We start from the raw sequence: 15,414 nt of genomic DNA on the forward strand, positions 1-15,414 counted from the left end.
AGTAAATGTTAAAATCGTATGATTTTCCTCCGATCAGACATTGTTATGCTTGTCTCAGATCAGCAGTATTTCCAAGACTGCAACGTTTTTATACATTGTAACGTCAAAGAAAAGACGCCAGCAGATATTAACGTAAGTATGTACGTTTCATAAGATAAATATCAGTAACTTGCATCTGAAAGAAGAATTCCAACCGTTTAAATTTCCACCAATTTTCATTCTAAATGATTGATTTTGGTAAAACCTCCATTCTAGAGAGTTACACACGGGAGCCGTAAAAAAAAGACTGCTGATTGGCCAAAAGAATTGGAGCACTTCTAGCTAATTACCCCAGCTAGATTCGACCATCAACAGCTGTTGTCTCGAAATTATCTGTTTTGTAAATAGACCACAACAGAATACTTTCTTTGTGTGAAAGTTAGTGGGAAGTGACTGAGACACTCAATATACTCATATCGAAAGCAAGTTGGTATCATTTTTCTAACATGAGCTTAAAAATTGTCTATTGACCCTCCCGCACGACCAATGTATCACTAAAGCTTCCATCTTGTTGATACAGGTTACCTGGGACAACAGTAACATTGACTGACCAAATGAAAAATGAAAACATTTTATGTTACCTGTTTTTTAACTTCTCAGACGTCTGATCATAGAGATGTGTGATAGCCTATTAAAAGAGAAAATTTTTCCTCATCCAAATGACTCCTAAATTACTTAAAAGTGCCGCTGTAAATGCGAACACCAGTAAGAAATTGATTAAAAGTCTGAAATGAAATATAATCTGTTGTTAACATTATCATTTTAGCATCAAGGTTACATAGGACAACTGTGTGCAAATAAAAAATGAAGTCGATTCCTTGGCGACTTGATCAGAACTGAAAATAAGAAGGCAGATTTGTCAAAGGTTATGTATAAATGACGCATACCAAATGTTAAGCGATGTTGAAGTTTGACACTAGTTAAGGGTAGAAAATCTACTCATTAATCTTCAAGGTGGGAATCTGCATCTACCCAGCACAGAGACGAGTGTTTAGTGAAGTTGTACTCGGCACAGAGACGAGTGTTTAGTGAACTTGTACTCAGTTCAGCCAATTTTGAATTATTACTCAGTCAGGACGTGAGGATGAGTAGTTTTCTTGAGTTTTGAATATATATATATATATATATATATATATATATATATATATATATATATATATATATATATATATATATATATATATATATATATATATATATATATATATATATATATATATATATATAGTCTATCCTTCGATAGAGCATATCAGCATATCAGTTTTAAATCGTGATAATACTGATAACTGAATGGTGACAAGCCACATTTGGTATCCTGAATATCTAAAAAGGACGTATGACTGGGAGGGTCCTTCTTCGTAGTTTTTTTTTACTATTTTGTTTTTATTAAAATGGATTGCAACTATTATTATTTTTTATACTAAAGGCGATAATTTGAATATTCCATAATTTGTCTGCACGTAATAAAGCAAAATTATTCAAGCCTAAGGAGGGTTGTTTGCACAGCGGAGTTGACAGTGATCTACACATGGATTATCGGATACTGTTGGAGTTTATACCACGGCCAGACTGGTATCAGTTGACCTTCTTGAAAATTATATCGAGTATGAGATAACTTGGAGTGTAACTTTAACATCACGCGGTAGTTTGACTTTTCGTGTTTAAGATAACTAACAACGGTGACCCAATGTCCTTTTCTCTGTCTGTGTTACCAGAAGAAGGTATGTGTATGTTTTGGTGCAGTATTCACTGACTTAATTCACTGACTGATGAATCGATTGCGTGACTGACTGATTAATTCATTGATACTCATTAATTCATGGTTAGTATTTTTTCTCTCCTTTGCTTCTAAAGTTATTTACATGTGGTACGGCTTTCATTGATTAAAACATCTGTTGATTGATGAATCGATTGAGGGTTAAATTGAAAGATTATTTGATTGACTGATTGATAGATTAATCAATTCCTCAATTCATTCATTCATTCATTCATTCATTCATTCATTCATTCATTCATTCATTCATTCATTCATTCAAACATTTATTCGTTGTTAAATATGTTTTTCTTTCCGTTGTATGATCTGTACTAGTAAACATTTACATTCGTTTAGAAAAGTTTTTCTTTGTTTGGATTTTAACGTGTTTACCTTTATTTTATTTAGAACTCAGCTTTTGAACGGCGCTGCTTGCATAGGATTGTGATGATGCGCCGTTAAACCTTATACATAATCATTTCCTTGGATGTGTTTTTACTTCTTTAATTTTTTTTAAACCTCATTTATTTCCACCGTCTATTTTCCCTTTCTTTACTTTTTTATTGACATGTATATGAATACATATATCTTAATAAATTATTCAAACCAGAAGACAAGGATGGGGAAGATGAAAGGTAGGAGGGAAGGACGAGATAAACTTGTCATCATCATTTCAGAATGTATGGTAATTTGTAGTTACTAGCTTTAGTTTGAAGAATCATGCGTTTTAAGGCTGCACTACAAAGAGTTTCTTTGCTTTGAAAGATTTTCACGTTTGTATCAACGCTATGTGTACGAGGACATATTACCGTTTCAAATATACAGGATATTTATCCAATTATTTCCTTTATTTTATTATTCAACTAATTGATGTTGTTTCACATACCGTCTATTCTCGCTTATAAAAAAACGTCCAACTACAAACTGCACAGGTCCAGAGTTTCCGTTGCATAATGCGCCGGCAGACCTGGGTCTGTGCATTTTGTTAGGAGCAATCAGTAAAACAAACAACCTAGATCCTGATCGGTAGGTGCATTATGCTTTGGCAGATCAGGACCTATGTTGTTTGCAAATTGACTCTGCTTATAAGCGAATATATACGGTACATGTCTCTTCATTTACCGAAGTTAATTTGTTTTTAACATGTGACCAACATTGACATTATATCCGAAGTTAGAAGAATATGCAAAAACTTCTGAAGCGTGGCTTGAGCAAAATAAGCACAGATATATCAACAAATAACTCTCCCATAGTTCCAGATTAAGAAAAAAATAACACAAACACCACCTTTTCGCTTTAGATTTTAGTGTGAATATTCTTTTCAGTACAAGATGAATTTCGAAAGTCTGCTGCGGGTACTATTGCTGTCCTGGGTCGGCTTCGCCTCCACGGCGGCGAAGAACTACTCGATCACCACGACATATAATGGCTTCAACGTGTCAATAGGAAACATACTGGTAAGTCGGGGACGTTGCCAGAAAAAGCGGAAAATTTAGGCAAATGTGTGACTTCTTTGTACTCACGAAGAAAATGTAAAGGAGAGGCGTGGTTTCTTAATATGTACCAAATGTGTGAATTAGATGTTAATGGCATCAAAAAGCGTCGACTAATAATCTGCATGTAAATAAATAGTGAACAAAAAAGCTGAAAATCATCAGACATGGAACACAGATAAAGGAAAACGACTAATTCATACAAGTTGGAGCAACTTTTCTTAAAACATTTATCTGAAATTTATAGAAGGCACAACACTCATGCGCTGCTCCTCTGCAGTTTACCCCGTCTGTAAGTGATTACCAGGAGCACGTGATATGTCCGGGAGCGTCACTGTCCTTTCAGAAAATCGTTCATTCTCATTTGGATACAAAGTATCTTTTTTGCAGCGAAAACTAATTTTATAGACATATCCCGTAAACTAAGCATTGTAATGTGCAAAGTTTGAACGAAACCAAAGAAGTAGTTGATAAGAAAATTTCGTCTCAAAAATATAGTTCCTCCCACCAAATCTAAGCAAACAGCTCTCTCATTGGCCATGTGTATTTACATTAGTGTGTCCTAGCTCTCTAAGTTGCTAAGCATAGTTGACTGACATGTCGGAAATGTAGTTTTCAGCTGATTACACCACTTCTATCCAACCCTTAAATGTAGCATTATATCCATTCAACTTCATCTACATCGCCAGTTCGATTGTTCAACACATTGAGCAGTATCAATCAAAGGTACGATTACAATGTTATGTCGATTTGGCCATTTTGAAAATATGATATTGTATTCAGATCTTTGAGCGTGCGTATGAAAGTATGGACTCATATAATTTTATAAGGTGACTACATTCTTCCTAATTCAGTCTTAAAAAATCATCTCCTGGTGTAATTTATGTCACAAAATGCAGCGTATAATTACACAAAAGGGTGCACTATTTTAGGTCCGAATTTAACAGATATTATACTAAATATGTATACATAAATACAAATATATATAACGTGTATACAACCAAGATGAGCAATGGGCAAGTCATCCAGACTTGCACGGGAAGGTAGACGCTCCCGCCCTCCACGAGTCTTTCAGCTATGGATACATATTGTGATGTTAACACGGCATCACCGGGCGGAAGAACTGCCGAGACGAAGTCAACGGCGAAGCGGAAAGGCTGCTAAACAGCTCAACGGCTACGTGTTCGTGACTAAGGCGAGCAACCAAGTTGGAGGCAACCGGCTGTGGTCAGGCCTAGAGAGGGTTGGGCTCCACAGGGCGGTAGCTGCCCTAGACACGCCACAAGAAAAACGACAATCATTACCTATCCCATACCGGCACAGTCGTCTCCTGGTTCAACAAGGGCCACGCCTTCCGTCGTGCACCAGGGCGGAGGTGCAAAGTATATGACTGGTGCTCAAAGCAGCAAGGTTCGTGTCAGGAACAACATCATCATTGGCACCTGGAACGTGAGGACACTGAGAGCAACAGGAAAGCTCGAGGAGCTTACATATGAAATAAACATATACTGCTGGCACATGCTAGGACTCTGTGAGATATGTATGATGGAATAACATTGGAGAAACAACTACTTTGGAAGGCAACACACTGTACTTCAGTGGCAGAGAATACAAAACGTGAGCAGGGAGTTGGGCTCATTGTACACAAGGACAGCATGAGTACTGTCATGGGATGTCGGCCAGTCTCCAGTCGGCTCATCAGCATCTGCCTAAGGGCAACTCCATTTAACATCACCATAATACAGAAGTGACCATGGTCTGTTGACGATGACCTTCAGGCTACATCTAAAGAAGGTCAAAAAAGAGCCACACAAGAATAAAATTTGATCTCGAGAAATTGAAGAATCCCGAAGTAGCAAAAGCCTTCAGGGCAATGATTGGTGGGAAATTTGCACCGCTCACCATCCTTGATACAGACATTACCGACATGGACACGTTGATCACCACCTTCAATACAGCATCGATCGAAACAGCCAGCGAGATCCTTGGTAGACATCGCCCAGTCAAGAAGCACTGGACCACAGCTAAGGTCCTGACCCAATGTGACAAGAGGATGGAACTGAAGAAGAAGGAAAAACGATACAGAAGGGGAAAAGAAGTACAAGGCAGTCAACCGGGAAGTCAAGAAAAGCATTAAAAAAGCAAACGAGAACTGGATAGAAGAACAGTCCAAAGACACTGAAGGAAATTTGAAGAGGAACAACAGCAGGAAAGCATACCAGCTGGTCCATTTTCTAACAAGCACAAAACAACGGCGGGTTTCCTCCTTACAGGACAAAGCCGGAAACGGCCTCAAAGGAGAAACATATATTCTGGAGAGATGGACAGAGTACTCCGCAGAACTTTACAACCACCGAGCCACAATAGATCCGGAGGTACTGAATGTCCCTCCAGCAACTAACAGCAACAACCACCCTATCCTACATGAAGAAGATGAAGCCGCGGTGAGATCACTGAAAAAGAGTAAATCAGCAGGAGTGGACAACATTCCAGCAGAACTGATCCAAGCTGGGAGAGAAGCAATGATTAGCGCCCCCACAAACATCTGCAACAAGATCTGGCAAACAGGAGTATGGCCATCGCCGTGGACATAATCACTGATCATCACCCTCCCTAAGAAAGGCAACATGCAACACCACCGTACAATCAGTCTAATAAGCCATCCAAGCAAAGTCATGTTAAGGATACTGCTGAACAGACTAAATCCACAGGCTGGAAAGATATTTGCCGATGAGCAGACAGGGTTCAGAGCAGGGCGCAGCACAACAGAACAGATCTTCAACCTCAGGATATTGTGTGAGAAGTACCTCCAACACCAGCAAGACCTGTCTACGTGGATTTCAGGACGGTATTTTACGGAGTAGGGCATGCAGCCTAATGGGCGACCATGAAACTGTACAACATCATTGCCAACCTCATCATAGTAATATAGCACCTCTATGACAAGGCCACTAGTGCAGTATACTTCAACGGCAGCATAGGGGACCGGTTCAGAACGACAGTCGGAGTCAGACAGGACTGTCTGCTCTCTCCCACACCATTCAAGATCTTTCTGGAGAGAATCATGGCAGACGCGCTTGAAAAGCATAAGGGGACGGTCAGCATCGGAGGCAGAACAATCACCAACATACGTTTTGCCGACGACATTGATGGACAAGCAGGAACTGAGCAAGAATTAGCTAGCTTAGTAGAGAACCTTGACAAAACCTATGCAGCCTACGGCATGGAAATCAGTGCAGAGAAGAGCAAAATGATGACCAACAACACAAAGGGCATCAGCACTGACACCCGAGTCCAAGTTACGAAGCTAGAAACAATCCAGCTTCAAGTATTTGGGGGCAACTGTAACAGATGAAGGATCGAAGCCTGAAATACTCTACAGGATTGCACAGACAACAGCAGTGCTGACAAAACTGAAGCCTATTTGGAAAGACAAGAACATCGCACTCATTTCAAAGGTCAGATTGATGCACTCACTGGTGATCTCCATATTTTTCTACACCTGCGAATCATGGACCATAACAGCTGACTTAGAGAAAAGGATACAGTCCACAGAGATGAGATGTTTCCGAAAGATCCTCTGCGTCACATACAAAGACCATGTCACCAATGAAAAAAATACGGCAAACGCTAAGACAACCACTGGGCCTTACGATGACCTCCTGATCACAGTGAAAAAACGTAAACTGCAGTGGTATGGGCATGTCTCACGATCACCAAGACTTGCCAAGAAAATCCTGCAAGGCACTGTACAAGGAAGAAGAAAGAGAGGCAGGCAATGAAAGGGGTGGGTAGATAACATTCGAGAATGGACAGGCTTGACATTGAGCGACTCACTGAGAAAGACGGAAAATCGAGAGGAATGGAGGAAGCTGGTTGTTCGGTCTTGTGCGGTTCCCTAACGGTCTACCAGACAACGGGACTGATGATGATGATGATGATGATGATGATGATACAACCAAGTATATCTGACATGAAGGAATGTAAATTTATGCCAATTCATGTCTTTGAGAAATTATGTTTGTATGTATTCTTGTGAAGAAATGTCATTTTCCGTAATGATTACAAAAGGAAAACACAACTATATATGTATCAATATATCAAACAGAAAATCGATGAACAACTCACAGTCGTGCCTTGCAGAAATATTGCAAATTTTCCTTACTCACGAGTCCTGTCTTTCTCAGTGACAGTACCTGTTACTACTAGCATCGTTATTCCCGATTACAAAATTAATAATTGGTTTATCTTTTCTTAATTATAAAACACATTCGTAGTTCCTGTCACAAACGCTACTGTTTTCGAACGGAACGTTATGCTTCACGAACTGATATCATTCAAAGCAACCGATGGTCTGCACCTCAGTTGTGTTGACGGAAGCGGACATAATGAAGCGCTCATGCGTCACAATGACGAACTGCACTTGAATACGTTTGTCTTAAAATTGTACGTTATTTAAAGCTACTAAGCATCATATGCAGCACTTCAGCTGATGTAAGAGACATACGAATTATTTACCATTTGTCCATTTAACCGCCCACAATAGCTTCGTGTTTTTATTCAGCATTAAGAAATAATAAATTTTTTACAATAAATTCTTAGAAAGTTAACAAAAGTTAAAAACAATATTTTTACTTATGATATTTTCACACATACACACACACTATATATATATATATATATATATATATATATATATATATATATATATATATATATAGAGAGAGAGAGAGAGAGAGAGAGAGAGAGAGAGAGAGACAGACAGACAGACAGACAGAGGTAAGTTTTATGTAATGGTTTTATACTTTTTGAATTAATTTCAGCGTTTTGATACTTTCTTTATGAAAACCGCAACATATCAAACGGCACAGTAAACAGTTTCATCGGTCTGCTGGAAGTGAAAACTGTGCCAATACATATTTTCCTATGAAACGCTAAAACACAAAGTATGCCACATTTATAAAGGGAGAGTTTGAATGTCCATCTTTTTGTGTACTATGTATTCAGTTATTACGTTATACGTAGAATACTTTTTCCGCAGATATTCCAGCATCAGACCACGTCTCCCATTTTATTTGTGGGTCAAGGTCAGATCCAATACGACGAGTTCCAGGGAAATTTCGATATTAAGGACTACACCGAGGAGAGGGTTGAAATGCGGACATTCACTTTGTCAAATGATTCTACGAAAGATTACGTGACATTTACAAATGGAAATTACACGGTAATTAACATGACTTCTTTATGACCAGACATTATTTTTTCCAATTAATAACCGTTGGATGCAATAGCCAATGTGACAGGCTACCGGTATTTATATGGCGTATTAATATCATGCGTTATTGTATTGAACGATGCAACACTAGCACATTGAAGTATATTCAGTCAGGTTATACTAATTTCACCTTTCCAATATATGAGCCTATCAGCTAGTAATGCATAATTCCAAGGACATATTTATAGTGATGTCGAAATATTTTATCGTTAGATTAACTGTAGTGATACATATCACCTGTTCCAGTCATAATATATCTGTATAGGTGTACTGGACAATTTGTCTTTATTGTAAGGTCTTGTACCATATTAAACTGGTAGAAGTCTCTTTAAGTTGCAATACTTAATTGTACGTCAGGTTCTTAGGGTTGTTTTTGTTTTCACCAGATCTTTAGCTTAATTTTAAAACTTATACATACATACATGTATACATACATACATACATACATACATACATACATCCCTCTATCCTCCATCCATCCATCAATCCAACCATAAGACAAAGACCTGATTACGGAGGCAACAAACCGCGATGACCTACAAAAATATGGAAAGAAGGAAAAGGGTGATAAGACACCATTATTCCTGACCTACTATCCAGATAACCACAAAGTAGGTAAAATCATCGGGAAACACTGGCCCATCGTGGAATCGTCGGACGCACTAAAGTTAATCCTCCCTAAAACATTTAGTCGCCTAGCGGAGACAAAAAACCTCAAGGACATCCTAGTCAGGACGAACCTAACGCCAATCACTAATCAAGACCACCCTAGTCAATCTGGCCCCTGTGGTGATAAAAGGTGCAAAACCTGTCAACATATGATAGAGACCAGGACATTTTCTAGCACAGTGACTAGAGAAAACTTAAACATACATGGTCCAAACGAAACGTGCAAAACAGAGAATGTCATTTATCTCATCACATGTAAAAGGAATCTTACTGGATACGCCGCATTAGAACATTGAAACCAAGCGGTTTAAACCAAGAAGACTAGAAAAAGACAACCATGCACAAATAAAATTATCTTTTGCAACCGACATATTTTCTTTTAAATAATTCTCTAAATTTGCTTAATAACCTATAATTACTACTATAACAATGACATATCTGTAATATAATCTGCGCTTAGATAAATTTACATAAAATAACAGATGTCGTTATGGTTTATCAATATCTAGGTCAAAGCAAATATTTTCCAATATCAACAACAAGCTGAAATAAAGGAGTTGACACATAATATAGTTAACAGGTTGAATTCCTATAGAAACAGCCATGTACAATTTCGCAAACATAACCGTTTTTATTTGCTTGTCTTGTCTATGTTTTTGTATTTGCCTTTGAAAAAGACTCATTAGAATCGAAAGCGCTCAGGTTAGCTAGATACTAGTTTCGAACTGTTCTTTGTTAGTTTATTGCATTTATTTTAATCAATCCCTGACACACGTGATCCCTTGCTGGTTCCAGTGCACTTGAAAGGATTGGTATTTGACATATGATTTGTATTATATATATATATATATATATATATATATATATATATATATATATATATATATATATATATATATATATATATCACAATAATACTCTGTGTAGGCATTTTTGTGTTGACTGTCACACTGTATCGTTTGTTAGGTCTGGAAGCTAATCTTACATAAGATTTTTACAACGTCTTTGTAAAATAACCTTACAACGCTGTAGTTCATAATCCAAAAGACCTGACATAGTATGGTGGACTTTTGCATTCCTTTTGCACTACCCCAGGCTGCCTTTGCCGATTAGTTCATCAGCTCGTTATTGCGATACGGCGCATTTTGAATAAATAAAATCAGTGTCATTCTAGTAAATAGCACTTGTTATTAATACCTCTATAATTTCAAATTTTATGAAGCATTTGTAGTAAGGATTATCACATCATGACGTGGAGAAAACTATTCGTCATTAGTTTGTAACACCAGACTGGAATTTCGTATCTATTCATGTACCAATTACAATATTTTGTAAGTATTTGTAGAGTCAGGAACAATGATAATCTTTTACTGACTATACTCATAACGGCCGTTCTGCACAAATGTGTGTAATGGATTTTAAAACTTGAATCCTATAAGATTTGAAGTTCAATTCTTAAGCGTTTGAGCAAACAAGCTTTCATTATGCTTAATCTTGATTGCCCGGATGTTGACTGCTGCTACAGTTTAGCAAGAGTTACCAACGTTGTTCTGTTTGCAGAGATACCCTTCACCTACTTGCTACTTTCTAATATTGTCTTTATGTTGTCATATTGCTTCTATCTGATCTAGTTGTTTGTATAGCTGAATATTGTTTCATTTTGCCCGCTTCCATATTGTCTGATTATTTGTATTGTTTGACCCCGTTTCATGTTGTCTGCCTATATATTGTCTGGTTATTTATATTGTTTGACCTGTTTCATGTTGTCTGACTCCATATTGTCTGGTTATTTGTATTGTTCGGCACTGTTTCATGTTGTCTGCCTTTTATTGTCTGGTTATTTGTATTGTTTGACCCTGTTTTATGTTACCTGCCTCTATATTTTCTGGTTATTTGTATTGCTGGACCCTGATTCGTGTTGTCTGCCTCAATATTGTCTGGTTATTTGTATTGTTTGACCCTCTTTCATGTTGTCTGCCTCCATATTGACTGGTTATTTGTATTGTTTGGCCCTGTTTGTGTTGTTTGCCTCAATATTGTCTGGTTATTTATATTATTTGGCCCTGCTTCATGTTGCCTGGATCCATATTTGTCTCGTTATTTCTAAAGATGAATTATCTTCCATAATACTTGTCTCTACATCGTCTCTTTATTTCTATAGTTTAATATTATTTCATATTTATTGTCTCTATATTGGTTGGTTATATATATATATATATATATATATATATATATATATATATATATATATATATATATATATATATATATATATATATAATCAAGAATCTATCTTCTAAAGAAAGTAATAGAAAAGAGTGAGAATAAACAAGTTTATTAATATTCAACAAATAATTTATTTCCCTTGAATACAAAGTGAAAAATTTTAAAAAAGAACTTACAGTATCGTTATTAAATCCCAAATAATCCTAGCATTTCTAATACATGTTCTAGTGATTACATTTCTGAATAAACGTCAGTAGTAATCTATTGACTTCGTCAAAAAAGTGTATAACTGACACTGTAAATGAATATTACGTGTGTGTGTGTGTGTGTGTGTGTGTGTGTGTAAAGATGACTCTCTTTATGTTTCTCTTTCCTGTAATGATCAAATGTTCTTTGAAATGTCGAAAATGAAAGTAAGATCCGAAAGTATACATTATTAAAATAGGAAACAAAAGAACAGCGAGATAAATTGAATAACATTGAACAAGAAAGAGTAGAAATTCACAGGGCATTGTCGGATTACATAGAAGGGGAAGCTCTGGAAAGTTAGAAAAAAGGAACTAGAGGAATCTAGGACAAAATACATAGAAGGTTTTATATTAATATCCAAAACTCGATAGTATGAGCTGGGAGAAAAACGCACGAAATACTTTTTAAATCTTTGAGAAAAGAAATTATGTCAATAAGACAAGAAAGGAAATCATTTTAGATGATGGGACAAATACATCAAATCGAATAGAAGCCCCGAAAACAGTTCTACCTGGAATTATACAAAAGCAAAACTGCTCAGCTTGATGCTAGTGATATTTAAGAAACTCAAAATAGATCTTTAATCACAATATTAAACTTAGTCAAAACGAAAAAGAATCTGTCTGTGTACAATTCATGAATACAGCATGTCTCTAAAACGGATGGAAAATAGGAAAAGACCTGGCTCAGATGAATTACGTATACAGTTCTATTAGTTCTTCTGGACGACTCTTGGGGGATTTCTATGCAGATCAATAAATTATATATACTATAGAAAAACTTTCAGATTTTCAGAATCATGGAGTGATCACAGGTCTTTCAAAAGTAGACAAAGACTGAAAATATTTTTTTAAAAACCTAGAGATCTATACCACCCCTAAATATCAACTATGAGATAGCTTCGGAAGCTGTTGTAGCTAGGATTAAAAGAAATGCTTCCATCAATAATCAGTGATACTGAAAAGGATTTATGAAAGGTAGATTTACTGGAGAAAATACCAGGCTAGTAAATGATATCAGATAGCAGCTAGAAAATGAAAATAGATCTGGTTTATTATTGTTAATGGACTTCAAAAAAGCCCTGGACTCAAACGTTGTATTATAAATAACGGAAATATGTCCTCATATTTTAGAAGAGGATGTCGTCAAGGTGATCCTCTTGCGCCTAATTTGTTTATTATCGGTGTTGAGATTTTAGCAATAAATTTTAAGCACACTGCGGATGTACGCAGACTCGTCTTTGATGTCCGTGAGTATAAATTAGGCCAGTATGTTGATGACAGTTTTATTCTTCTCGATGGATCTCAACATCCTCTTAAAGCAACTATGAGTATCTTGCAGGATATTTTTCTATTATCTGGACTTGAATGTAACATAACAAAAAACAAAAACAAACAAATGCTAATTGGATTGGAACAATAAATTTTCCAACGAAAGGATTTATTCCGATATGGAACTAAACTTTGTTTTATTCCCAACCATACACTTCTTGGCATGGATTTTTCTCTAGTCCCTAGAGTTTTTAAAGTGTTGTTCCACCTAGAAAATTCCATCAATACAAATCCTGGAAAGATGCCGTGTGTGCGTGTCTAATATACCTTTGTACATTATATTTATTGGCCCTTGTTTAATTGATAATCAGAACCAGATAATTGATAACCAGAAATGTTTAATATAAAGTGACCTTTGGATTGTGTTCCCATACCCAGCTGTCAACTTATTACGGGGATAATAAGAAACCTTTATAGGTAATCCAGAATTTAAAAAATCCAACACTGTAAGTTTTGATTTGCCTGTGGTGACCTGTGTCGTGGTGATATGCCAACAGTTTTGTTTTGATGAATCACAATAATACAATGCAAGAATATATTCTTATTTGAAATTTCACTATACTTCTCAGTTAATGTCCCTTTCCTAGAATATAACTTTGGATAATGAGCACTTTGTATTTCCAGTGAATAATAATTTGAATGAATAAATTCCAGCTAAAAACAAAACACTGGGTAAAACAATAATACAACTGATTCTGCTCAGACCACAAAGCACGAATTATTAATATTTAGATAAACAAGATTATACAGTCATCTACCTTGGTCTCAGGTCACAAATACTAGTTTAAAAAAGCAGACTATTACCTAATGAAAAGTTTTAATCTGGAAGGATCCAATGTTTATAAAATAAAATCTTAGTTATAAGTAGAAGGCGTGTTACTAAACTTATAATATAGAACATGGAAAACACATTGTCCCTGACTCAGACCAAGATAAATATGATTACATCTATTAATAATGAACCTCATAGATTTATATATAAAACAATAGCTATATGTTAGTTGTTTACAAAATTACAAAAAGCAATGTTTCATGTCAGGTAGAAAATGAACTTGATCTTGCACAAGGTCGTGTCCAAAATAAAATTATCCATGCCATATAATAAAATAAAAAATGAAAAACCCTAACTAACAAACAATGCAATAGTTTGATCCTGTTTCATGTTGTCTGTCTTTATATTGCATGATAATTTTTATACTTAAAGCTTATTCCTACTTCCTGCCTCCATATGGTCCTGTTTATAGGCATTGTTGAATCACGCTTAATGTTGTCTGGCTCCATAGGAGGATTCAATCGCACACTTTGTTGGTTGCAAGTCCGTCTCGATACACAACTTTTGGGCTGTAGTATTCTATATCTGTATATCTTTCTGTCATAGTTTGCTGTTCTTAATTCTTGTTTTTTCTCTCAATAAACATGGAATGTTTTTGCCAGAGAATCCTCTTTTGCAGTTTTCACGGTTGATATTGAAAATGCCCCAATACTAAGTGCTTAGCATGGGTTCATGACATTCATTTGTTCATTTAATGTGTACAACTAAGACACACGTACATGAAATTACAAAACATCGATTTACAGATAAACAAATATTGTCTTGCGATCTATGTTAAGTAGCATTGGAAATATAACTGAAAAGAAATGTATGTACTGAAAATGTAGAATATATATCTCAGCCAAGCAGAACTGGGAAACATATAGCGAACATTGTATAGGAATAATTTACCTTAAGATCGCCAGCGTTCGGAATACGTGACAATATTATTTAGAATTGTTTACATTACAAATATCACATCAGACAATGACCTGCAATATATATGACTATACCATAAAAATGAAACATTAACTAAAAGTTATTCAAACATCAACCACGCTTGTATGAAATAAAATTAGCTGACATACTAGGCGACATCTGCAAATAATTGGAAATTCTTCTTTCTGTTTCAGAAATGTAAGATATGTGTGTGTGTGTGTGTGTGTGTGTGTGTGTGTGTGTGAGAGAGAGAGAGAGAGAGAGAGAGAGAGAGAGAGAGAGAAGGAGAGAGAATATGGCTGTCTGATCATTTATACATACATTTATTACCTATCCATACGTAAAGAGCTAATAGTAAAAACTAGTTTACGCGTATTTAATCTGATGCGCATTTTATACAGATTCCTCGCTGTCAAGGACGACGTCTGCTAACAACGGTGTGATTGTAGTAGATGGATGAAATTAAAGTAAAAAAAAAAACAATATAAAATGGTGCCTATTAATGAAATAATTGTTATGGGTATATCATAAACACACCACCCGTACAGAACCTTGATCTAGGTGTTTGCATCATGTCTCTGTTATCAAACTAGATGGTATACAAACACCCAGATAAAATTACTGTGCTG

The 15,414-nt window shown here is 36.1% G+C and overlaps 1 protein-coding gene across 1 annotated transcript in view; it reads left to right on the forward strand.

Annotated features, from left to right (window-relative positions):
• Positions 1-1,096: 1,096 nt before the first annotated feature.
• The window catches only part of LOC149802213 (uncharacterized), a 30,358-nt gene continuing 16,040 nt past the window's right edge, over positions 1,097-15,414 (forward strand). The window contains exons 1-3 of the mRNA XM_089956626.1: positions 1,097-1,117; positions 3,118-3,249; positions 8,327-8,509. Of these exons, the coding sequence (XP_089812752.1) occupies positions 3,124-3,249; positions 8,327-8,509 (309 nt within the window). The 5' untranslated portion in view covers positions 1,097-1,117; positions 3,118-3,123. The remainder of the gene's footprint in view (positions 1,118-3,117; positions 3,250-8,326; positions 8,510-15,414) is intronic.

This window comes from Sinohyriopsis cumingii, chromosome 4 (assembly GCF_028554795.1).
Source record: "Sinohyriopsis cumingii isolate HCF-2022 chromosome 4, ASM2855479v2, whole genome shotgun sequence".
NCBI classification, from domain to species: Eukaryota; Metazoa; Mollusca; class Bivalvia; order Unionida; family Unionidae; genus Sinohyriopsis; species Sinohyriopsis cumingii.